The sequence below is a fragment of the Asterias amurensis genome, chromosome 1, assembly GCF_032118995.1.
Source record: "Asterias amurensis chromosome 1, ASM3211899v1".
Lineage (NCBI taxonomy): Eukaryota > Metazoa > Echinodermata > Asteroidea > Forcipulatida > Asteriidae > Asterias > Asterias amurensis.
This window is the reverse complement of record NC_092648.1, coordinates 30,104,478-30,132,260: the sequence shown is the minus strand read 5'-3', so window position 1 is coordinate 30,132,260 and position 27,783 is coordinate 30,104,478. Positions and strand designations below refer to the sequence as shown.

The following is a 27,783-nucleotide window of genomic DNA, read 5'->3' as shown; positions in this document are numbered from 1 at the left end:
ATGTGCATGGCTCAGGGTCACTCCTTTTTAAATCTGGACTTTTGAAATTACATATTACTCTAAGATTATCTCACACAAAATAACCGGGTAATTAATGACATAAAGAGTGGGCCAACAGGGGGTTTGTTTGGGGGAAATGCAGACGAAAACTACAGTTTTTAATTGGCTTCGGAAGTGATACCGGGATGGTGCACCCTCGTGCGAACCTCACCAAAATTAAAATGTTACCTTACATATTATCGGCACTGAAGTATCGTTTATACACGTAAGCAAACACGCAAGCAGGTTCGCTTTTATGGACTTTTTGTCGCATCCAATTGTAACGAAAAACCTGTTGTTTTATGTCTCGACCAAGATGTGGTGCAGCTTTAGGGAATCACCGTACACTACACGAACCACCTTCGAGAACTACGTACTGAAATAAAGTCATCTTCAGAAAATGCGTAAAATTCTGTCCTTCTTTCCAATACATGGCAGGCCTACAGCGTGATTGAACTGTTCCTCAGCTTCGTTTTAATTCAACGAAGAACATTTTTTATATCACCCTGACTTGTGTACTGATAAATGGTAATGATGGTATTTCACCGGCAAACAATATGATGTTCGCTGCAAATGCAAAATGTGCCAAAATGAATCCGCGAGAACAACAAGTTTCAACATACTCTCGGTGAAGAAAACAAGACCACACGTGACATTTCATGCTAGGCGAAAACAAATGGAGGCAATAAACTTTGATTTGGTCACCTCGGGCTAAATATACTATTTCAGAAAACCTACACCATTTTGTTCTACCATGATTTATTATCAAATGTCTTTAATGAGTTTTCTAATTTCATTATAACACAGGCATGTGAGTTCACGTTTCGAACACGTGTCAAGTCGGTCACCGACTGTGTATAGCTAAAAAGTTTGCGCTTAATCCATGATGTCATATATCAGCTTTCAAGATGTTCAAAGGCGGGAGCATTTCAAGTGATGGACAGTACCATTGTTCGATGTATGCCTGTAAACGTAAAAAGGTTGCTCTGTAATCCAAAATTGTTTTAACATCCAAAGTTATATCCAAACGTTATTCTGATATCAACACTTATGGTATCCAGCATTTTTGTTTATCACAAAGCCATTCAGATATCAAAGTGTTTTTCTGATATCCAAACATTCACCAATCTCATCTAACAATATTCTGATATCCAAAGTGACTCTTATACCCAGACGTTGTTAGATTATTACGTTATTGTGAAAATCCACACAGTGCACCTGGTATTCGAACTATATGTTATATAGTATCTTATATACGTTATTATAACATCCACAGTTATTAGGATATCCAATACGTTGTTCTGATGTGTACTTCTGCTATCGAAACGTTTATGATTTGTTGATGGAAAAACTATGACATCGAGCTATAATTTGATATAAAAAAAGCCAGTTGTGTAATCCAAAACTTATTTTGAACTCTAAAAAATGTTAGTCTGATATCAAAACTTATTTTCAATTCTTACAGGTCCAAGAGTTGTTTTTTGGTATTAAAAAAAAACCCATTCGTGTACAAAAATCTATTTCCTATACCCACCAGTGTGGGTAGACCTATACTGGAAGAAATAGTTTAAACGGCTTTCTAACATGATTGCAAACAAAGCTAAATATATCGGAATCCACTTGGCATAATATAAATAAATTTCTTATACTCAACATCTATATTGCGCCCATTCCCTTTAAGATGGGAAGGAAATGAACCCAAATTTTGTTGATTGCACGTCCCATGGGGCCTGACCCATTTCTGGGTCAGTAGACTCATTTTGGGGTCAGTATGACCCGTAATCTGTGTCAAAATAAAACATCAATGGATCAAACTGTGAAACATTTCATTTTAACTTGTCAATTCTGACTCGGGGGTTTGTTTTAAAACTGTATACAATAACTAAACGAGCGAAAAACCCGGCGACATCGCAGCACGGTTAAATTATTTATTCAGCATATATAATGGGAAATATTAATACCTTTAGTCTTCTTTTGTTCTATTGTCTGAACACAGAAACAATGGGTTTGCTCTTTTCGCATCATTACAGATGTCCAGGAAATGCATCATTTACGAGTTGTCCATAAATGCATTAATTGCAACGTGCGTCATTTGTTTGTGGAGATTACAATGACAACTGTTGAAACTGAATGCATCCATTCGAATGCCTTTAGAAAGAAGAAAGAAAAAACTCCAATGATGGCCCTGAAAAAAAGTACTGATAAATAGTGTATCTGTTTCATCGCATCGTTCTGAAATTGATCAATGTTTTTGATGAAGGGAAAATGCATCTACTCTCCATGGCAACATGTCCTAGAAATTTGCCAATCACGCACATTCCCCCACAATGGAGTAACGGTTTGGGAATAATTTTGAGTTTACAGATGAAAAAGGTGCGCTACCTGTGGGAAATGTGCAATCTTCGTTAATGACGCAGACAGGACTTTTGGGAGAGGCTGAATTTTTACTTTCAACAGTCCCGAGACGATACTGAAGCAATGACCTTATTCACCCGACTCCATCAACAAGATAATCTTCACTGTAAATGTGCATGAACACGTTTGAGCAGTTTTGCTCACCAACTTTAATAAATTATATTAAATTTCTAGTCTATTTTAATGTTAAGCTGTACTATAAACACATAGTTCTTAATTTCGGTTGCAACAACCGATATCAGCAGTTGTTTTTGAAAAAAACACAAAAGTACACACTTGTAAATAGAAACTGAAAAGTGGAACATAAACACAGACAAAGAATCTTAATGGCTTAACTTTTCTGGGTCCAAAATTTGACCGAGGTTTCTTTATTGAATCAAACTTTATAAGAGGTAAAAATATGAAAATAAATTACTTTACTATAACCATCTTCAGGTACAACTTGGTACAAGTTTAATAACAACGGGCTGCCTAGCCTCTTTTCAACATCCAGAGTCGACCTCAGAAAAAACCCACAAAGACGTAACTAGTAATTAATGAAGCATTAACAGTTCTGGTTACAAAAACAATCTGAGAACAATAGTAACGAAAATAGTCATCTCTTTTATGCAGGTTTATTAAAAAAATAAATCAAACGTTTTTCTTCTTTAAATGTCTTTACATTCTGACTATTTAAATGAACTATATTTAAAAAAAAACTGCTAACAGAGAGAAACTTAAACGTTGATCAATTACTATGTTTTCATAGGAGTTTCAGGGTGGGTTTTCGGGGGGGGGGCAGCTAGAGTTCACCCAGACGACGTCTATGTTGTGAATATTACTTTGATGAGGTGAAGGGTAGCTATTATCACTATGTGTTCTCTCTCACTGGTAATCAGGAGACCATAGGATGGCAAAATCAATATCACGATATAATAAAGACATGATTATTATTAATGAAATTCCTACTGCTGGAGGTGCTCCCACTTTGGGAAAACAATCATAATTTGATAACATTAAAGTAATTTCCCGCTCGGGAAAAACACCCTCTGGGGAAAAAAACACCCTCTGAGGCTGTTCTATGTAAACAGCCATTTGGACACAAAACAAAGGCCCTCAAAAACCCTTCTGGTGTCTTCCAGACATAGAAATGAAGTATATTAACTTTGGCAAAATTATAAAGTCTGGAATCCTGGCCTGTTTCGGGTGCCCAACTCATCCTGGGCTCAACTTCACAGCTCTGCTCAAAGTAGAAAAACTCATAAGCATATATCACATGGGTTGTTATGGAATATGTTCCTGTGTGCAGCTAAGTATTAATTGTTTCAGTTAGAAACAATAGTTCTGGGATAACAATGTAAGTAGAAAATGGTTATCGCCGAATTGAACTTGCGTGCAGACCAATCAATTTTCTCACAAGGTCCAAACCTTGCAATTTATAATCAGGTTCAGGTACTAAAGGTCAGAGAGAACAAGGAACAAACCTATCATATTGGAATTGTGTTTAGGTACTAAAGGTCGTGTCACATGAGGCTCATCGGGCATCAAGCTCTAGGCAATCTCCAAACGATCACATTTCCAGTTTTCTTGTGAGTTAAACTTACAGCTCGCCGAATATGTAATGTGATCAAGCAAAATGAGTCGTTAGTCGACCCACGTAATTTTTCTATACATTTGAAGAAAAAAAACATAATCTATGTTTTAAAAACTGTTAAAACCCAATGTTGATTCGACATTTAGTTCAAAAGTCAAGAAAGTAGAAACACCAAGATAACGAGAGAATAAAATTGAGAAAGAGGGATTTAAAGTTGAGTTGTTCATTGAAAATACATTATTTCAATGCTAATTTTAACCCCTTGATGTTACTATTTATCAGAAAAAAAGTTGCTAATGTAAATTAAAATATATTTTGGCATAAATTTTCTTATTTAATTTTGTATTTCACTCCTCTTTGGCTTGTTTTGGCTTGTTTCTTTATTCTGAGATTACCGACAAACGACTCATTTTGCTTGATCGCATCACATATCTAATGTGCTTCCGAGGTGTTTCTTCAGCAAGCAGTGCAGTAAGGGCCATGTCACACGAGGCAATTTACGGGCAACCAGTTCCAGGCAATCTCCATGAAGAAACGGCATTCACATTTGAATGTTCACATACTTCTCTTGTGGATCGTAAGACAATGTTTGAAAATTGACTCATGTGCTACCAAAGTGGTCCTGTAGTATGCACTGCAGTTGGTTGCCTCCAAGTTGCCTGCAAAAGTTGCCTCGTGTGACAAGGCCCTAAAGCTATCCTACACTATATAACTACACTCGGACTCGGAGATTGCCCGAGGCAGTTGTCAAATCCCATTCGAGATAGATCAATTTGTCATAGAAAGTCATCGTTGTTGGTTGTTTCGTTTAACCCTATTCTCTTGAATACAAACTTAATACAAACTAATGTTTTCAGATAAGCAGTCCCCCGCTTTCCATCCTTTCTTGCTTATATTTCTGAGCTGACAACAAACAAATCACCGTGTGTGACATGACGTAAAGGTTTGCCAATACAATCTTCCTATCATGAGCTGAGAAGTAGGAGTGATTTCTTCTCTCTTTCTTCTACCCAGCTACAGGCGGCCTACTGAAAATACATCTGGTGTTCTTCGTCCAGTTTGCGCTCTTCTTGCATGTGAGATTGCGTTCCAAGATGGAAGAGAAGATCTCTCGGGGTGTAGCAGACACATTCACAAAGCCAACATTGGACCGGCTTCTCGAAGGGGACAGTGGATCTATTCAGAAAAAGAAAAGAAAAAAAACCTCCTCAGACATGTTGGAATGGATTATTCAATCATAATGACTCCTTCTATTTAAATTAATTTAAAGAGTGGCTCAAAGGTCACGTTCAGTTTTGTGATCCACTTGATTTCCAATGTTTTCGAAATGACCTTATAAAAATGGGGGGAAATATAAAAGTCTCTAACCTGACGTTAAAAAAATGCAGAAATGCAACGTTAAAACAATGCAAAATTTATTGTAACTAAATCTTTTTAATGTTTCCCTCTATAAATGGTGATTTTTGTCCCTTAAAAGGCCCCAATGAAAAACGTTTTTTTTTGTTATTATTACAATAAACCAATAATAGAAATTGCCACTGTGTTTAGTTTGCCAAGCAATGTTTGTGATCTGCTCTCTATGAAATCCCTACTGGCACAGAATCTGGCCTGCATTTAACTTGTTGTCCCCCCAAATGGGGAGTATTTTGTACATGAGAGGTTGTAAGGTGGTTATTCTGTCTAGTAATTTATACAACAGTTGGCACAGGGGGGACGGGGGAACACTAGGGAGAACAGCTGAACAATATGCAGAGTTTTTTATGCTGCCTCAGTTTAACTCCTATAGCTCAATCCTAACTGCTTTTCTCCTGCAACCATGGAACCCATGGGGCACTCGATACATGTAGAGACAGCTGCGTTGTTGTGTGAGCTACTAACTCAGCATCACATGCAGGGCGCTGATGACCCAGATAAAGTATTTTTACTACAGTTTGTCAATGTCAATGCCATACCCATTTGATTTGGTAAACAAGCATGGGATGAGGCTACTGTTTAATAAGGGGTAAGGGTGAGAGTGATTGGGTGAGGAGGAACAGGGGAGAGGGGTGGAGGCGAGAGAAGAGGGGAAAGGAGTTTTGGGGATGAGGGAAGGGGGGAGATTTGAGACTGGCGTGTGGGGAAGAGGGGAGAGGTTGGAGGAAGATTGGAAGCGGCGAGGGAAAGACTGGAGAGGGGGTGTGATGAAGATAGGAGGTGGTGAGAGGAAGATTGTAGGGGGTAAGGGGATAAATTGGAGGGGGTGAGGGAAAGATTGGGGGGATGGGAAGATTTGGGGAGGAGGGAAGATCTTTAGATCTTAGATTTGGGAGGGGGAGGCGAGGGGGGGGGGGGTAAGGTGACATACCTGTTTGCCTTAGCATGCATGCCATCTAGATGCCTCTTATTGTGCTGGTAGTTGATGAGGTTTCTCTCTGTGTCCTCTTCTGATTCCTGCAGCACGATGCTGTCGTGAAGTTGAAATAATTTTGGGAAGTGGTACTCATCTTCTTTACCATGTTCCAGCAAGTCATTGGGATCAAACTGGTGGATGTAAATAGTAAAATTTAGTGATACTACATTTGAAACATGGATATTATGTGAGTCTATTAAACTTCCTACAGTGGAGGCTATGTGATATAACATATACCTAAGAAAGCCACACTTTTTTAGACAACTTAAAACAAATTTGTAAAGAATACATACCGTTTTTCAGATAACCCAACAAATCACTCAGTTTATGCCTATGTAAAGATCAGCCATACTTAAGAAACCTGAATCTAAATCCTGCAATGACCTGCAGAACATTTTTTTTCATTGCCATCGTAGAGAAAAAAACCTTACAAAATGGACAATTAAAAATTACATACAAAACATAATTTGTCTGACATTTTGTTTTTCACAATACACAAAACAAACTTTGTAAACTCTGTGCCTTTCCAAGTCCCACAGACAAAAATAAATCCACAGGCACACTACTCGTGTGGGATGCGAACCTACGACCCCTGGCCATTCTAGGTCAATGAGCATGCCCAATGACCAAAAAATAAAACCCAGTGTCCCCCCCCCCACACACCGTACAGGGCAGGGAGTAGCCACACATGTACAGCCAGAATGACTGGCAATCCAGAAAGGCTATGATTAAAGAGTGTTCTAAAATGGTATTAAAAACAAATGGCCCTAAAGAGAATGCTAATCAATCATAATAAAACATTCATCCTTCAATACCTAAATAGATTAATAGATTTGGCAAAACTCATTTATTATGATCTCTCAAGTGATTTTCTCCGCCCCCCCCCCAGAACCCCCCCCCCCCCCCCACAAATTGAGTTAGAAATGGAACTGTATAATGACGTCAACCGAAAATTAAATAGGTGTATCCAATCCAAGCATTTAATTTTTTAGCCAGTCATGTTTTCAGTTTGAAAATCATCCATCAGGGTTCCATTTCACAAAATAGTGAAGATGATCTTAACTGTGAATCAATCTTCATAATGATTTATATACTGATGTGAAAAAAAGGGGGAGGGGGGTTCATAGTACGATTGGCAAGACATCTATTAACTGTAGTAGAGGTCTCTTGATTAAGATGAATCTTAGAGCTTAATGAAATCAAGCCCTGATGTACTTTATTGAGTCCCACATTTTGCCTTTAATGTAGGTGTACTGTCATGGACCCAACTGCATAAAGCTTTTAAGCGGAAAAATACTGCTTGACTAATTTTTTTGCTAAGCAAAAATTGAGTGGGGCAATCGTCGCAACAATGCATACTTCATGTAATTTTAGCTAGTAACCTATATTTCATCTAGGAAATACTTCTCTGTGCTTAGCATGCTTTTGTGCTTGCAGGCTTTATGAAATTTTAATATTAATAACTAAAATTTGTATCCCTCCATATCTGACACTTTCACTGTGGATGCAGCATGAAATATATAAATAAATAATAACATAAATAATCTAGACAAATTGGTGAATATATTTAAAACGGTCGAATATATTAAAACGGTCGGCCATTCATGGGAGTCAAAAATTTGACTCCCATAAATGGCCAATCGTGTTACTGTACGAGGTAAAAAGAAAACCAAGCAATTTCGAGGGATATTTGTGTAGATCATTGTATTCTACTTTTGCAACATCTTTCTAACCATACCGATTTTATAAAAAACTGTTACAGGACGCTTTTCAAGGACCAACTCGACCGATCCAAGGCAACGTGTTCCTTTAAGAGCTGAATACTGATATTGATATTGTTTGTATTTTTACATGCTCTTACATTTTGCCATTGTACCACTGAGTTGCAGGAAATCTATCATTCCACAACTGCAAAAATGTTAATGGTTTTAAGCAGGGTTTTGTTATATTGTAATTGTTACTCTATTGCTTTAATTTTTTAATATTTTGTTTTTGACATGTACTTATATTTTCAACATTGTTAAGTGAAGCTTCCCTGGTCAATTTGTAAACAGAGTAAATAAATAAATAAATAAATAAACAAATATAATAATTACAAACTGATTACCCTACCATTCCGAGGAATAACTAAAAGTCACTACATGCCAATGAGCCTCAACTGTTCTTCTCGTTTCAAAAGACCTACCTCCATTGTCAGTGCCCATTAGACTTTTATAAAACTACTAATTTTGTACATCACGGCTGCCTACCATGGAGACACTATTCCCTGCTCCCAGAGCGCATTCATCATTCACATTGAAGTTAACCGTATTAACCCAAATTTTACCTTTGTCCAACTTCCATCATTGAATGTCAGACCCATTAGCATTTTCATACAGAAAATGCATGTTCTTTTTTAAATGATATACCGGTATGTGTTTTTTTAAAAATACAAGAGGGAGAAAGGAAAGTGGAGAACCGTGGAGGCAGGATTGGTAGAAACAACAAAACATATTTTAAATTTAATCAGAAATTTGCTGGAAGTGGAAATACACACAAAATATTTCCATCATTGCAGTGATTTCCTTAACATGACATTTAAAGAATGAGGGCTTTTATGAACTTAAATTACTTCTCCCTGATTTTATTATTATGACAACAATACTTTGACTGATCTTGTGTCTGCCGCCAATGCCACACTGATCAGTCTTCAGCCTTCTAAAGGGAAAACAATTTTAATAAAAATATTGAAAATTTAATATAAAAAAAACTTGTTCAAGTGGGTCATGCGTCAGCACAAGTTTCCATTTAGATGAAGCAAAGGCATACACTTAAAGATGAAAAGTCTGATTTTAAGCTCGTTTAACCAAAAATCACTACCTATGGTGAAAGATGTGAGAAATTTGTACGTCTTGTTGTCTTTTCTGTATATTGGTATTATATTGTTAGGGTTATTCGGCCTACAGTGGTTGTTTTCGTAAGAGTTGTTCGGGGATTTTTTGTTTCAGTTGCCATTGGAATAGCGCGTTAATCTTGATGTAAAAGCGCTTGACAAATATTTAGTTGTATATACGTATTGGAATACATTCCAATAAAATTATATTTTACAAGCCTTCGTTTAAGGTGTTGCATGACATGACAAAAATATGCCATTGATTAGTGCTAGTTAATTTAAAACTAACAATGAATGGATTATTGTCAGGATCCCAACTTTCTCTCATTTCCATTAGCCATGCATAAACAATTCTGTATTATCCGTTCCATCTGCCAAAGTTTTTGTATTTTTGATGCTTCATCAGTAAAAAATTTCAAAATCAGTCAGAAAAAAATAACGAATAAAACATTTTTGTCTGGCGAATCATGCAAAGTAACGTTAATTGATGACTGCACATCCAACTCCTTTACTAATAACTACCCTTACAACTGTACACAGATTGAGGAACTCATCCTCCACTTTGATCATCATTTCAGACTGTTTTATTATCTGTTCAGCGATGGACTTCATCTACAACGATGCAACCACACAACAAATTGAACAAGTTGAAGTTGTTCTGATAAATGCTTCTGCATCTGATGTTAATGTGAAGTTATCAGGCCTATATGCTTTGTTTTTGAAAGGGTAAGGGCACCAAGGCACTAAGGGCACCTTATGAGGGTTAATAGTACAGGCCTGGATGCTTCGTGTTTTGAAAGGGCAAGGGGACCAAGGCATTTCCTTTTTGTTAGAGGGCACCCTATGAGGGTCTTGCTAAATTCTACTGGAGCATTTGGAGAGCACCAAGGCATTAATAGCCAGGGAAGATAAGTATCAGGCCTGAATGATGATATAAAAAACAGTTGTTAAAAAACAAAAAAAACAAAAAAACGGACATCGATGTTTCAACTACAAGTTGAGAGTAATGCCCCCTCGGGAAATTATATAACAAACTATCGTGAAATTAATTGTCATCTTTGTTGACTACGAGTCAAATGAAATCATTGTGAGGTGCAACAAATTGATCTGCTCCATTTAACATGCACATTATGTGAATGAGCCGGAGCATAAAGTGCTGTTTGCAACAGAAGATGTCAATCGGCAATAATAACTTGGGAAATTACTTCACTACTAATTGGAGCATATATAATCTAGATCCGGGCCAAATTTCATGGAGCTGCTCAACAACAATAAGTAGCTAAGCACAACAAAAATTAATCTATACCAGAATCAGGTTACCGGCCAAAATACCATTCACATGTACCATCTACGACTGGTATCATGCTAAGTTTTTACTGAGCAGAAAGTTATTGAGCAACATGCAGTGCTTAAAGACACTGGACACTACTGGTTATTGTCAAAAACCAGTCTTCTCACCTGGTGTACCATGATGGTTCAATAAAGGTTTGCAGACTTTTCTGCGAGCAAACAAATCCGAAATCCGATTTAAATAGGACCCATACCATAATAATAATAAATAATTCTTATAAAGCGCATTAATTCCATCCATGGCAAGACCCAATACCAATGTACGGGCATGAAACTAATTTAAAGAACATTAATTTAATCATGGAAAAGATCAGTAAAACATGGATGATTACATAAATCATTTCGTGACCGTGTGCCTTTAAAGATAAAACCGCTCCATTACCCGCCACTCTGAGCCATTATTCCTCTACACATTCACAGTCTGAGATTGAAATAAAGCAACAACTAGAACCTTGGGGCATCATTTTGAGAAACGCGGTCGCACTAAATGGATTTTGCATTATTCACAATAACGACTCCGCATTTAGAGCTACATTCATCAAGGTGTAAATGCGTCCAGATGCAAGTAGATGGTGATAAAACCCCCATGGCCATTTTAACCTTCAGTACATTGATGACGACGAAGGTGTCCCTTGGAAACTGCTGTGTGTATGTGTGCTGTACACGCCAGCTGTTTCAATACACTGTGTCCGCGCTGAAGATTAAGTTTGTAATTACTTAGGGCGCGTCTCTCAAACCCTTCAGATTTTCCCATACACTTTGGAACACTTAACGGCTGAAGAGCGTACTCAATAAAGGGGGGGGGGGGTCGAGGAAGGGGAGGGGGGGAGAGAAGGAATACATGCAGATTAAAATGTGTATTCATGAATAATATACCTGAAAAAAGGGTACTTGTGTTTTCACAGCCAACACTCCCACAAAAGAGATTTACACATGGTTGTACCCGCAAGTGTACTTATTTATTTATAGTATGTTCCTATGTCTGTCTTTCTGTCTGGCTCTTTTCTCTTTACGACTGAAAGAAGGCGCCTTCACCAACCCTTAATTTATCTATTAAATACATGTAGATTAAATTGTGTGTTCTTGTTTTTCTTTCTGTCTCGCTCTTCTTTTCTCTTGAATTTGAAAGAAGGCGCCGTAATCAAATTCTCTAATGAATACATACAGATTAAATTGTGTATTCTTGTTTTTCTTTCGGTCTCGCTCTTTTCTCTTTACTACTAGAAGAAGGCGCCTTCACCAACCCTCAATCTCATTATCCTCTGGTCTGTGCTCCCGTGTAGAGCTACAATTTCCCTATGGAACCTCTTTATTTCACTACATGTACACACTTCAAGTCTCCACTGCACATGGGAAGCCTCTTCACCATTCTTTGACCCCACTCTCTGCCTCCTACATGCTCCCATGGAGAAGGAATACATTGTGTGTTCTTGTTTTTCTTTCTCTCTGGCCCTTTTTTCTTTACTTATGAAAGAAGGCGCCTTCACCAACCCCCAATCTCTTTACCTCTTGTTTGTGGTCCTGAGTAGAGCTATAATATCCCTATGGAACCTCTTTATTTCACTACTCTCAAAGTCTCCACTGCACATGGAAAGCCTCTTCACCCGCCTTTAACCCCTCTCTCAGCCTCCTACATGCTCCCATGGAGAAGGAATACATTGTGTGTTCTTTTTTTTCTTTCTGTCTGGCCCTTTTCTCTTTACTACTGAAAGAAGGCGCCTTGACCAACCCTCCATCTCTTTACCTGTGGTCCTGTGTAGAGCTATAATATCCCCTATGGAATCTCTTCATGTCTCCACTGCACATGGAAAACCTCTCCACCAGTCTTTGACCCATCTCTACCAGTGTTCCAATATGTCATCTCCTAATTTCTACTTTGAATCTCTTGCTCGTTTTGAAACAGGGCCCTTGGGGTTCCACTCCGTTATTTTGCATGTACATCTCGCCCCAGTGCATTCTGAGGTGTTTTCTCAACAAACATCCACTAATCTCCCAATTGATGAATCCGCCTCACTTTTCAAAGTGAATGCTCTACCATGATGCCAGAATAGTATCATGAGCACTTTATAAGGGTGGCGGTAATGCTAGTGCTAGACAGCGGAGCATCCTGTAGACAGTGTCTAGTAGAATTGGCTGCCTAGACACTAAGATTTTGATTGTGGAATTTGTGAAAAGCACTTTGTAAACCATGCTCCTATGCTTCTTGATTTCCTTCGAAATTGCATTGTTGCAACAGAATTGTTGTCTGTTTGCCTTGTTAAATAGAACAACGAAAACCTGGACCCAATTTCATGGCTCTGCTTACCGCCGAATTCTGCCCTTACGATCACGATTCCCCGCTTACGTGCAAGCGCCGAATTTCTGCGCTAGCCTTGTAAGCGTAGAATGCCTAGTAACATGGAGTACGCACTTGCAGAAGCCAAAATTTGCCACTATTTGTGAAATACGCTTGCTGTAATCACAGAACTCCTTGCTTCCATAAGCGCCGATTCTGTGCTAATGGTATGCAGAGCCATGAAATTGGGCCTTTGTGAGTGTTCTTACTACCATGGGTAAACAAACTCACAGCATCTTCCACAGCAAAATAAATATGATTACCTTTTTCATCTTTCTTTTAGGTGGCTATAGGTGGTATTCAGAGAAAACATGAATCACATATGGTGTTGTTTCAAAAAGTTAAAATTCTGAAGTTATAATCTACCAATGACAAAAGGTGCTCTGTAACAGTCAGTCCAATGGGAGACTTTTGGACGCTAGGTGGCAGCAGACTTACCAGGTAAATTTCTATTGTTTACGTAGTTCTGAGCGTGCGCACATTACCAAGACCATTGGATTTTACCTGGTAAGTCTGTTGCCACCAAGCGTCCCAAAAGTCTCCCATTCAAACGCAGACAATCAGAAACTATATATCTCTCAGAATAACTGTCAATTTGTTCCCAATGGAATACCATTGATGGAATGAGAAGGTTGAAAATATTAATCTAAAAGTCCCAATGGTTATTAAAAAAATAACAAAAACCCACACACACATCACACAAAATGAATGTAAAAAAAAAAACACTGAGGTAAAAATTGACCAAGCTTTGTACAATCCTCGAAGACACTTTCAGCCCAAAGCAAACTCAATGCAAAGGCAACTTAACAAATAATACAGAAAAATATGCAATAAAATGTATGTTAACATTTACGCTTATGATACTCTCATTTGAAATACAAAGAAAAGAATTGGAGATTACGGAAAATTGACTAGCTTCAAATCTGAAATCTAAATGATATCATATGAAGACCGATCCTCCAGGGAACTATCTCTGTCTGAAATAATATACCTTAGTGTCATTACCAAAAATATATAATGGTAATTATAAAAATAAAAGTAATCTGGGAAGATGTGAGAGTTTGAAGAGACTTACCTGTTGCCATAGATACGCTCGGCCAAAATGAACTGGCTCAGCTGCCACTCTCCTCTTCAGGAATAACCTGTCAACAAAAAATCAATCAATCAATCAATCAATCAAAATATTGATCATCAAGGATAAAGAATACTATTTCTATACTATAATATAACAACCGTTGCTATTCTAGAGCAGATACCTTATCACTCATAATAATAATATTAATCATACCATTAATAATTAATAATTCTACTACTACTACTACTACTACAACTACTACTACTAATAATATCAACATTTACAATCCCCTATCTAGTTTATGTACAAGACCCTATTCAGAGGTGCGGCACATAAGACACATAATAAGCAACAACAGAGAATTATAGAATACATAGATACACATCATAAAGTGTGCAAATCATTACACATTAAATGACACACAGACCACTAGACAACCAAGACAAGAGGCAATTTGAGTACTACATTTTAGCAGCAGCGGGTACTTCACAGGTTTCAATAGATGCACAATCTGTATCATCAGGGAGAAAATATTAGTTGATTATCATTAAAAGGTACATCTTAGATCGGCTGTACTGGATCTTTTTATACGGTGAGTTTCAACAAACACACACAACTAAATAGAAGAGTATCGTCTTTTTCTTATAGATTACAGTGAAGTCAGGTAGAAATCTGGTAACTTCTCCCAAGATCTCACAGCCCAAGAGCATCCATTTACTTCGATGCTCAATAGTGAAAGAGTACAAGATGAGAATTCCCTGCGGCTAATCTTGTAAGCGGATGATTTTTAAGCTCTTAGGTCTCGAGGCAGGTAACTTTGTTATGATTGCCCCCTGAGACCCGTACTAATATTGATGTTTATACGAAACACGAAGGCTCTCCACACTCTTTTCCTTTCCTGAATATCAAATAAGCAGACAATTTGTTTCCATACTTCCAAGCCTTGTGAGTCTGTTTTTCAAATTGAAGCTTTCATTTAATCTAATAAATCGATGGCAGCTTTACACAAGAGAAATGATTCCAAACTACACTACAGCATCATGCAATAGTATAGGCTTGTATGCTTCGTTCTTTTAAAGGCCAAGGGAACTCAGGCATTTCCTGTTTGGTAAAGGGCATCCTATTAGGGAATAGTTAAAATTCTACTGGAGCATATCAAGGGCACCAAGGCGTTGCCTCCGTGAAGTATCAGGCCTGGAACATGCTATACCCCTAATCTTTGAAACACAGATTTTTAACTGCTAACTTTAAAGGGACACAAGGCCCTTAAAATCTCTCAAATGTTGCCCTTTAAAATGCTCATTTTCCTTTTGTTCATTCAGTCAACAACAAAGACTGCCTCGCAATCAATCTATCATAAAAAAGACACGTTGTATTTCGTCAACTTGTAATATGATAAAAACCATAACAATAATGGTTCACTGTTTATATTGTGCCCATTCAATTCAATGTAGACAAGTCATAACAATCATGAAATAATGAAATACAGAACGATGATAACGTACGATAATACAATGTCAAAAACATAGAAAATCACAATAAGACATTGATTGGTAAAACGTTAGAAAATACTACCATAATAAATTTGTAAAAAAATTGATTAAACAAGACCCTTTTAGAACTCCAAGAAGCTATTGTGGTTCAGTGCATTGCACAAGGGTGTAAGTTTCATGACCAGATCCACACTCTGCTGCTGACAGCACCACAGCTTTGTTCCGGTGAACTTGACCACTTGGCCATGACACGCAACACAACATAGAAGTGATTTGCAACTTGAATGACAGTGGTGTTATATTGAGTAGAGATGAAACAAGAACTTACTGCAGCATCTCGTCTTTAGCCGCCTGCTGGATCTTCATTATAGCAGTTGGTCCCCATCCTTTCATTGCCTCTTCAGATCCAATGGCAATATTTATGGCCGTTCGGATACCATTAATCTGTAGTAAGATCAATCAAGGACAAAACATCTTTGTTAAGTGTATTGCTTAAGGACACAGGTGTCATGACTGGGACTTGAGCCCACACTCTACTGATCAGAAACACCAGAAATTGAATCTGGTGCTCTGAACCGCTCGGCCATGACACGGCATTGGCTGCGGCTGATGCTATAACTAAATAACATTCAATTCAATTCAATTCAATTCAAAACTCACATATTTACATACTTCCAGAAAACAGCACAAAGCTTAACAGTTATTTATAAAGAAGTGACCGATGAACAAGGCTATTTTACAAGGCAGAGAATAATATATATTTGTATTTTATAATAACCTACATCTGCAATGTCCTGATTCACAATGACCGAGTCAAAGGTCACCTCGATGTCATGGTCTGGTAACACGGCTCCTTTGGATTCAGGATCATAACCCAGACCACACAGAGCTCCTGTCAGTCTGGTGTTATCCTTGTCAGTCCTGCAGTGTAAAGAAAAAGGAAACTGTCAAAGTTTTAGGAAGGGACAGAAATTACAGGCAATTTGGTTCCAAGTAGGATTTGAAACTTTGCATGGTGGAAATACGAGATAGTAAGGTTTGCGGTAACACCATTTGTGGTTCTAAAACATTTTATCATATTTCGATCCTCACAATTTCTTCAAATACTATTTCACCAGTCTACCAAATGGCAACTTCAATTCCAAAAATAACAGTCCCACTCTTATGTTGTCTCTAATTTTAATTGATTTGAACAATATTAATTTGGACCCCCTCTGAAAAGGTGATCCTTACAATGCCTCTTCCCAGGTTGTATCGTCAACGTTTTTTTGTTAAGATATTAACACAATGTATTTTATTCAAATGAAAACCAAAAGACCACCAGGCTTGTCCAATTGTGAGTTTACTAGCCCTTCGCTAAAACCACAGGCCTGAAGCCAATTTAAAGAGACAGTCGTCTCACTTGGAGTATCCCAAGATATGCATTAAATAACAAACCTGTGAAAATTTGAACTCAATTGGTCATCGAAGCTGCGAGATAACTATGAAAGAAAAAAACACCCTCGTCACTTGTAGTTGAGTGTTTTCAGATGCTTGACTTTGAGACCTCAAAATCAAAATCTGAGGTCTCGAAATCAAATTAGTTTTAGAGGGAGCCGCTTTTTAAGCAATGTTTAATACTATCAAGAGCTCTCCATTACTCGTTACCAAGTAAGGTTTTTTGCTGATAATTATTTTGAGTAACTACCAATATTGACAAGCCTTTAAAGCCCTGAAATCATAACTTCAACAATGCATCCAAAATGGCGACAAATTTAATTAGTCTTCAGCATTGCCATTCCAGCCAAAGCCAAAGGCGTAGCCAAAATAAACCTGAACCAACAACACAGAAGGGTAAGTAAGCCAGAGCACCAACAGCTGATATCATGCAATACATAGCATTCATCATAAAAAAACAGTGAAGAGATGACGGCCACCCCTGCTCGAACCGTAAATATATTCCTAAGTGAATTAATAACGGTAGAAGCAAGCTGAGCCAACTCTGTGAGTGGTGTCAAACTTGACACTAGTAAAATGAATTTTGAATTTCACAGTGTGTCAACAATGAGACAGCGGGGGAATACTATTATCAACGTCCCACTAGTGTGCTCGGTGAAAAAAACACAATACAAGGAAAGACGGCCACTCATAAGCTTAGAATCCATTCCGAATTATCAATGTTTCAATTGTTGGTTCTTTTAAAAAAAAAATTCTGTTCACCATAGTTTTTTTTTTTCGTTTGAGTACACCACGTGGTTTTCCCTGTAAATAATTGTTATTACATATGTCTCTTTCTTTTGTCCATACTAAGCATGGGCGATATCGATTTATTTTATTCATGATATATCGCCGACAATATAGCGGGATATTCGATATAATTGTGATTAAAGAAATTTGACATCAACAGTCTTAAAACTCCAAGTGAAAGTTGTAGAGAGACAGTCATAGCACAAGAGAGGTGTTCTAATGACCTATTCGTCTGGTTTCACTCCAAACCTATGGGGTGCAAGATGTCTCAGCTAGCAAATACATCTTGATATTTAATTGATATATCGATATATTGCGATTATCGCGATATATCACGATATATCGCGATATATCGCGATATATCGCAATATATCGATATTTCGATTATAACCAAATCCATTCGATATCGAAATCGTTTCCAAATTAATATCGCGATATTCGATAATATCGTGATATCACCCAAGCTTAGTCCATACCTGAGCTCAATGGCTGGTGCAAACAGCATGCAGACAAGACTGGGTAGGTCCGGTATGTTGGGCATCATTGTTGTATCCCTGCTAAGCAGCGTGTTGCCCGAATGATTGAGGCCGACGTTAGCGGATACCATCATCTTGGTAAACTTCTCCTCCGGGGCGTTGCTCAGGGCAACTGAGTTGATGCTGTCTCGCTCTACTCTGGTTGCCCTGGGAAGAACAGAAATTCATAAATACAATTTCGGAAATTTAAAAAAGCTTCATATACCTTTTGATCTATTTTTAATTCAAGGAAGCTGGGGCAAATTTTATTATTATAATAATAATAATAATACCAACACTTATATAGCACCTAGATCATGTTGAAATGCTCTGGGTCCCAATAGTAAAAAACTAAGAAAGTACAAATAAGAAACAAAATTACATGTATAACAGAAGGAGATTCATATTAATTTTGGTTTTTACCCATACACCGATGTGTGTTAGCACTGTATACTCGGTACTTTCCCCAAGTACTGTTACTCGGCTGGATTCGAACCCACGACACTTGCAATTCTAGAGCAGTGTCTTACCAACTAGACTATCGCCCGGTAGCTAGAGGCAGTTTGAATCCTTTGTTTTGGCAGCGGGTATGCAACGATATAAGGAGATTCAATGGATTGAAATTATATAACTGCATTTATGGGACTGCTTACTAATGAAACAATGCTTTTGGAAGCAGGGAGTTCAATTCTTTCGTCAAGCATATTTCACAGGTTAGCAGGAAATGAGACTCAAACCCATACTCTACTTCCATCAGAGCAAACCATAACGAATGAATACACACATTTGTGTGTAATTGTTAATTTTCATCATGTAAATTCTAAAATTTACTTACTTCATTCTTCCGACGCGAGTCATACTGCTGAACCTCACCTCAAACGGACTAATTGGACCACGGAGAAACGCCTAAAAGCAAAAAAACACACAAACATTTATGACTTTCTTGAGCTGTTATAATTTTGTGACATACAAAAGGCATTGAATTTGAATTAAACTGAGATAAATAAAAAAGCGTTGTTTAAAATCCAGGCATGTTATCTGACCTATAAAATATGAAAAAAACATAAAAAGATAATTTTGTATTGAGTACAAGGGCTACATCCCGTAGTGTATTTAAGAAATACTGCCTTACCCGTCCTTTCTTTCTGGACGTCAGAGATCCAAACCCTTCCGAGGAATTGGAAACCTCCGTCCAGCCAGGGTCAATGTACTTATAGGCAACCTCCTCTTGTCTTTGTAGATTGTTCATCTGATGAAAAGAAATAAGACAGGAAATAAACACTCAGCAGAAACATTTTAGCAAACAATCTGTGCTGCTTGACTCATTTAATTGAAGCTAACTACTCTGTCGATGCTTCTTATTAACTTATCACAAATCTTCACTGGCTACCCATCCAGCAGTTTATTTCATGTTAAACCCATTGGACACTTTCGGTAAACAGTATTGTCCGAAGGCCCACACTTCGTGTATCACAACTTATATATAAAATAACAAACCTGAGAAAATTAAGGCTCAATCCGTCATCGGAGTTGGGAGAAAATGGTGGGAAAAGTCACCCTTGTTTCCGCATGTTTTGCCATGTCATGACATGTGTTTAAAATAAATCCGTAATTCTCGATATCGAGAATTGATTTAATGTTTTCTCAAAAAGTAGAGCATTTCATGGAATAATATTTCTAGAGAAGTCTTTCACCATTTCCTTCTGTAAACCCTGTAAGTTAATTCTAAATCTGTGAACTTTTTTCTTCTTTTTCTGCTCTGAAAGTGAATAATGGCTGTAAATTCTCGTGATGATACACAAGTGCATACATGGTATTGCTCCTAAATACTTGTGTGATTCTCTCACTTTTTATCTACAAAAACATTAAATTGGACAAGCCTGACCTATCAAACGCACACAGAACTTTGGAAATCAACGCTGTGCAAAGTGACAAGTATAAACAATTTACAAATACTGAGTCAGTATCACAAGAAAACTAAAAATGTTATGATATTAGTCCTTGGAAAAAAAGTAGAAATATGTTATCGAGTCAACGGCTGGCCTACATGTACCCATGGTGTGGGCGAGGATAGCGATTGCTGTAGCACTAAAAAGACACTGGACACTATTGGTCATTGTCAAAGACTAGGCTTCTAACTTGGTGTATCTCAACGTATGCATACAGTTACAAACCTGTGGAAATTTGAGCTCAATCGGTCGTCGCAGTTGCGAGATGATAATGACAGAAAAAACACCCTTGTCACACGAAGCTGTGTGCTTTCAGATGTTTGATTTCGAGACCTCATATTCTAAATCTGAGGTCTCAAAATCGAATTCGAGGAATATTACTTCTTTCTTGAAAACTATATTACTTCGGAGAGAGCCGTTTCTCACAATGTTTTATACTATCAACCTCTCCCCATTACTTGTTACTAAAAAGGTTTTATGCTAACAATTATTTTGAGTAATTAATTACCAATAGTGTCCACTGCCTTTAAAGCCATTGGACCCTTTCGGGAAACAGTATTTTCCAAGGCCCACACTTCGTGTACCACAACTTCTATATAAAATAACAAACGTGTGGAAATTTAGGCTCAATCGGTCATCGGAGTCGGGAGAAAATAATGGGAAAACTCATCCTTGTATCCGCACGTTTCGCCGTGTCATGAAATGTGTTTTTAAAGCTAAATCCATAATTCTCGCTATCGAGAATTGATTGTTTTACTGTTTTCTCAAAAAGTAAAGCATTTCATGGACTAATATTTCAAGAGAAGTCTTTCACCACAACCTTATGTTAACCCTGAAAGTTATTTGTAAATCTGTGATTTTTTGTTTTTTTTCTGTATTGTTAGGGTCCAATGGCTTTAATGGCTAACTAATTTCATACAAACTGAAGAGCTCTTACACCAACAAGATTTTGTTGCTACAAAAGCTCTTACATAAAATAAAAAAATTAGTTTGGCTTTAAGTTCTGCGCCTTGAACACCCAGCAGGGTGGATGTGTGCGCATTACAAGCATTTATTGTTATTGTTTAATTTTTTTCCCAAGGAAACAAAAAACAAGAGAACAATCTAAAATCTGAGGAATAACATGCCTGAATAAAGTACCTATTAATTGAAAAGAGGATTCAAACATACATCTGACGAAACATCAAGTAGGCTTCAGAACTTACATGTAGGATTATTGCCGCTGTCGCACCATTGCTTTAAGTAGTTAACGAATGGATAAATCAAAAGCTGTTGAATTTTTGTGTAAACTCAATTGAGTTTGTTGAAATGCCCGAGCGTCAGTAAGAGGAATTAACCAAAACAAGCTGTCCAAAATGCCTTTCAAACATGATTCCCAACTGAAGAAAGCTTTAGGAACCGCGCTATTAAATCAACTGTTTAATCTGTTATCGCTTCAACTGGCAAGGAATAATCAATACCTCTTCTCAATCCTCGGCAAAAAAGTTAAAACAATTTATGGCAGATAAATAAGCACTTATCGTCTGATTACATTAAAAGCCAGGTTGCCGTCCTCAATAAATACAGCGACTACCTAGAGTCCATTAACTTGGTCTCAAATTATCAATAACGCAATTGTAACCTTTCGTTAACCCCCCCCCCCCTCCCCCAATCTCCTTCAGTTTACAAGGCTGCCATCAGCTTAAAGGTAATACACAGGATTGGTTGAGCTGACAAAGTAGTCTAGTGTTACTGGTATTCAGCTGTTGTTTGCTTATCCTGAAAATCACACTGAATTTGATTCGTAATGCTGTTTTAGTCGAGGAAGAAATATTATGCTAAGCAAATTTTTTTGTGCTCAGCAGCTCTATGAAATTGGGCCCTGGCCTCAAAACAACACTCCACACGTACAGCAATTGCCGTGGTGCTCTGAGTTTTTGCTGTACTTCCCCTTTGCAAAGCTCCAAAACAAATTGACATTTTCCTCATACATTAGTGCCCCCTAACCAGAGAAAAATTGCTATGTACCTTCAGGAGCTAAGTTCATGTACTTTACTGCAGAGATTGACAACATTGACAAGACTGTAATGCGATCATGAGAAGCTCTCCATATAAGGTCCCTGATTACTCGCTGTAGCTGAATAACACTGCCTGTAATTACATCACGTTTGTAGCTCTGAACAAGCCAGAAAAAGACTTCGGTTTTAAGATGAGTAGATAGACATTCATGGTTCTTGACTCTTCTTGTTAGGGATGTATTTATGTATGAATGAATGCCTTGAGTTGGCTGGTAGCTGCCTTTGAACCCTATCGGTATATGTATATTGGTTTGCATGTTTTTTTCATCTTCTGTCTTCAATCTTCAATCTTCAATGGTGGAATCTCTATCAAGTATCTATAGCTACACTAGGATGGTGCAGAGGTGACGTCACAGACAAAGTGCATAAGAAATAAGGTGAAGTTAAGGTGTGGAGTTGACAAGAAAAAAGACTGATAACAAAAGACGATAACTTAGGGCGCGTTAAAACTGAATGATGAATTAGAGGAGATGTGAGCCCACAGGTAGCCTCATCCCTCTAATAGCTGATAGGGCAGTTTCCTTGATACACCTGGGCTCAAATACATGACTCTGTTATCATAAGCAAAGAATCAACAATAAGGGAAGCAGGTAGTTCAGCACTCGCGTCAAGTGTGGACATTTTTGCTTGTGCGCGTACGTCTTCCGTGTTACTAAGCGTTCTCAGCATACAAAGCTTGCCACAAATTTTGCGCTTGCACAGTAAGCGAAAATTGTGATGGTGACAACTATGCCAAGCACCATCATGACATATACTAATCCTGCTCACTACCTGTAGGCAAGTGTAACCACATCCCAGTAATGGCAGACACCACAGTACAGAACAAAGGTAAATGGTCTAAAATCACTGTTAATAACACATATATGTAATAGGAGATGTGAGCCCACAGGTAGCCTCATCCCTCCAGTAATGGCAGACACCACAGTACAGAACAAAGGTAAATGGTCTAAAATCACTGTTAATAACACATATATGCAAAGTTAAAATAATACAACAATAATCAAGCATAATACAAAATCTGTTCTGAACTAACTTTACCTTTGAGACGTACGGCTCTTCAGCTTTGTCGGCCTTGTTTTCATGTATCATTATTTGATTGATGTGCAAGGACGGTTCTTGGCAGCAGTCGTAAAGATCCACTCTTAGCGCCCCACTCACCACAGAAAACACCTGCAGATTTCAACAACATAATGGAGTGGTTTATTAGCACGGTCTTGCATAGGTTAGAATCAGCGAATAAAAGAATGGCATCGAGTTCTGAAACATTTGTTTTGAAACAGGTAGGGTCATGGCCCGTGTGATAAAGGAACGCACCAAAAACGAGGTCGTCTATCAACCATCCATAACCCTCGAAGTGTAAAACAGACGTTTACAACTGGGTTGAAAAGTCTTTTATTCCAGTTCATTAATTGCTTTTTTCATTTATCCACAAACCATTAAAAATTTGCATAAATGAAAACCATAAAAATTAACGAAAACCATAATACAACAGAGTTATCTGCCCAATAAAACATTTGTTCAGATACATACAAAACCTTACAGGAGGTCTGTGGTTCAAATGTCGCTCTAGTATTTTAGTTTTTGTTCAACCCAAATTCATTCTCTTACAAGTTTCAAGATCCTACTTCTTTTGTTTCTAAGGTGCTTACTTTATATACATGTAGCATTAAACACACACCCACACTCGCAAAAAACTGCTAGTATATACATGTATAACAGGAATTATGTTTAATAACAAGATTAATAATAAGATTTCAAGAGATGTAACATCAAATTCTGTGACCTAGATTAAATGTCCCACCACGGTTGAATCAGTAGTCAAGACAATGTGACGTCAAATCTAATGAAGACACACGTTAGCGCCGATTGTTTAGGGCAATGATTTATGGCGTCCGATAGCAACATACTGCCACAGATATTAAAATATGTTCAAAACGTATGAAGATGTGACAACCATTTTCATATAGACATGCCAACAATTATTAATGTGGTTGTGGCTTTTTAATGGCAATGCACTTTAAGGGGTGTAGAGATTTATTATAATACGACTCGCACAGGAACCTAGTCAGTTTATTGATAGGACAAGCATACTGCGAGAAAAATCAACCTAAATATTAATCTAATAGTAAACTGGGGGACAGCGTAAGGCACTGATGAAGGGTGTTTTTTTTTCATCACACAAATGCCTAAAAATCTGTGTGTCATTTGAAACAATTTTGAGTGTATTCTTTGTCCCTAAAATAACATGGACTGTTCCGTTTGAATCGCTTTGCTTCATAAAATGGAATTGTCCAGATGTTACCGAGTACAACAAGAATCCTAATTTTTATAGATTTCAAAATGCATTCTAGATAAAACTATTTTTTTTTTGGTTTGACCCATACACTGTATACTTTCTTGAGTCCTGTGAATTTTTTTATTTATAAATAAATACAAAATATCCAAAGGCATCTTACTGTTTTTTATTTATTATTATTATTATTATTATTATTATTATTATTATTATTATTATTATTATTATTATTATTATTATTATTATTATTATTATTATTATTATTATTATTATTATTATTATTATTATTATTATTATTATTATTATTATTATTATTATTATTATTATTATTATTATTATTATTATTATTATTATTATTATTATTATTATTATTATTATTATTATTATTATTATTATATGCAAGTCGCCAGATACCATGGCATGAAGGCCACTCCAAGGTGTGGGCTACAATGGGGGACTTTTGGGACGCTTGGTGGCAGCAGACTTACCAAGTAAAATCCATTGTTCTCGGTCATGTGTGCACGCTCAGAACTACGTCAACAATGGAAATTTACCTGGTAAGTCTGCTGCCACCTAGCGCCTCAAAGTCTCCCGCTGTTTTTTTCCAGAGGCCAATGCCACCTACTTAAAGGGCTGAAACAGGGTTACTCCTTTAACAGTCAACACGGATGTAGCCTTGGGTATCATCAGTCCAAAGCCTGGCTGGTAGATGGATTTTGAACCCACAAACTTTTGGAATTCCAGGAAAGACAGTCCAAGAGCTCAAGTCTCAAGGCAATTTTAAGTACTCAAGGTTACTGATGAGAAAGTCTGGAACATTTTATTGAGTGCAACAGTTTAAAGGACTTTTAAAAACACGTCTGTTTAATCGTACTGTCTAATGTTTTTTTGATTCTGTCACTTTTTGTGTTTTTGCTTAATACTAGTCTTTATTCTCTTTTGGGGTTTTTGGTTGCATTATCCCTAGCGCTTTGCATCCTTTGGAAAAGGCGCTTTATAAATTTGGTTACAATTATCAATATTACTACATGGGCTGACTACATTTGCACACTGTGTAGACATCAATTTTTCTGATTTTCCCAGGGCAAAAGGAAATGGAAAACCAGACTAAAGTAGGAAGAATGTCATGCCTGATCAATGCTCAGCTTTTATTTCAACCTTTTTAAAAAATCAGGCCCCTGATGTCTCTGTTTTGGCAAACAGTTTGACAGTACCTTACTACACATCTTTACGCTAAAAACTGTTGTGTTTACTACATGTAACAGTTGTGTTAATTTAAAGGCACTGAACACGTTTGGTAATTGTCAAAGACCAGTGTTCTAACATTTTGTGTCCCAACATATGCATAAAATAACGAGCCTGTGAAAATTTGGACCCAATTGGTCATTGAAGCTGCAAGACCAGAAGTATTTTATTGTTCACCTCTTTCTCAAAAACTGTGTTACTTCAGAGGAAGTCGTTTCTCACAATGATATATCAACAGCTTTCCATTGCCCGTTTGCAAGTAAGGTTTTATGCCAATACATATTTTGAGAAATTACCAATTGTGTAAGACATAAACTAACACGATTAGGTGTTATAACTGCGTGATCTACATACACCCTGGCATCTAAAAAACACTGTAATATTATCATTCCTCATTGAGAGATTCCGTAAAGCTGATCCTCCTGAGCTGAGGTTCAGGTAATACATGGATACTGGAGATGACATAAACAGTATGATGAATCCTGAGAAATGCAGCATCACGTTTCATTATTGATGGCCGGAAATCAGAGCCAAAAAGCCCAGGGGTTATTAAACTATGGATCATCGGCCGAAGCCACGTCCATCATATCTTTTGCAAATTACATCAGGGGCCAATTCTACGGAAGCTGTTTAGCGGTAAGCAATTCTTTGAGCTTGCTATGGCAGAAGAAACAAATTTGTATGAGAGTTAAGTGTATTTGACAAACCATCGAGATGACTTGAAAACGCCACTGGGTTTTGAAATGATGCATCACTCATCTGCTTATACCAGAACCAAGAGCAACTAAGCATGCATTTTGATTTGCTTATGATACTCAGTCAGCGGTTCATGTTTTCAGTATTATATATTTCTGGTAATGAAACAAAGGATGCCTCAAGTGAACTTAAACATTCTAGCTCACAAGGCTTGGGAAACTTAATAACAAGGGTGCTAGCTATGTGAACCTAAAACACTGGGGTTAACTCATACAGTTATATATAAGAACTAGAGGGTGTTGTAATACAGCTTGTTATTAGAAGAGCGCCCTCACGAGGCCGTGTGTAACAAGTAAATGTTGTATGCAGGTGGCCATGTTTTAAGGGGATACACACTTAACTGTCTTAGTAAATGAGATACAGCAATAAAAGCAAATTCAAGTTGAATCTTCAGCCATCCGGCCTCCTGAATTATTACAGAGGGCACACTGGCCTATATACAGTGTGAGCGCAGGCGGCCATTTTCTAAGTCGACAAAACAGGCATTGCTTAGCGTGTGTTTGTGCAGCCATTTTGTAAGTTGAAAAAACAGCATCGCGTAGCGCTCAATAATCACAAACTTCAATGTGTGTTTCATATTCAATGCAAATGGCGCGTGCGTGTCTCCTTGCGGTCCCGTCGTGTTTGTGCCAGAAGCATCATCAGTGCGCCCTCTATAGTTCTTATATATTAAACTCTATGGGTTAACCCCAAGTCTTGGTTCTTTTATGTGCGCAAATAATCCGAGTACACAAGACCTCTGAATGAATGTCCCATCCGGAGGAAAAAAATATAATAATTAAATATCTTGCTCGAGAACACAAGTGTCATGAAATCACACTCGGCTGATCAGAAACACAAGATAGTGAGTCCTGGGGTCGATATCACAAAGAGTTAGGACTGGTTCTAACTTAGGACCAGTCCTAAGAGATATCAAAAACGTACAGCTAGTCCTAAGTTAGGACTAGTAACTCGTCCTAACTCGAGATAAGACTAATCCTAACTCTTTGTGAAATCCACCCCAGTACTCTTAACTACTTGGCCATTCCACAATGTTACACACCACAGACACTATGCTTGGGACCATAAGCAGTAAAAGTCTGCCGGTAAAATTGGCCTCGGGAGAATTGAAAAACTGAAATGTTATATTTAAAGTGCTTTTCTCCGTAACCTCCCATTGTGAGTCATGCCATTGTGCGATGGGAGAAATAGTCACCTGAAA

The 27,783-nt window shown here is 37.6% G+C and overlaps 1 protein-coding gene across 1 annotated transcript in view; it reads right to left on the bottom strand.

The window, feature by feature from the left end:
* Positions 1-2,800: 2,800 nt before the first annotated feature.
* Positions 2,801-27,783, bottom strand: part of LOC139936292 (ATP-dependent RNA helicase TDRD9-like) — a 55,241-nt gene continuing 30,258 nt past the window's right edge. Inside the window, exons 29-37 of the mRNA XM_071931082.1 lie at positions 23,327-23,458; positions 19,415-19,531; positions 19,118-19,188; positions 18,244-18,450; positions 16,324-16,462; positions 15,870-15,985; positions 14,049-14,115; positions 6,372-6,547; positions 2,801-5,203 (exon numbers count right to left, since the gene is read on the bottom strand). Of these exons, the coding sequence (XP_071787183.1) occupies positions 5,053-5,203; positions 6,372-6,547; positions 14,049-14,115; positions 15,870-15,985; positions 16,324-16,462; positions 18,244-18,450; positions 19,118-19,188; positions 19,415-19,531; positions 23,327-23,458 (1,176 nt within the window). The 3' untranslated portion in view covers positions 2,801-5,052. The remainder of the gene's footprint in view (positions 5,204-6,371; positions 6,548-14,048; positions 14,116-15,869; positions 15,986-16,323; positions 16,463-18,243; positions 18,451-19,117; positions 19,189-19,414; positions 19,532-23,326; positions 23,459-27,783) is intronic.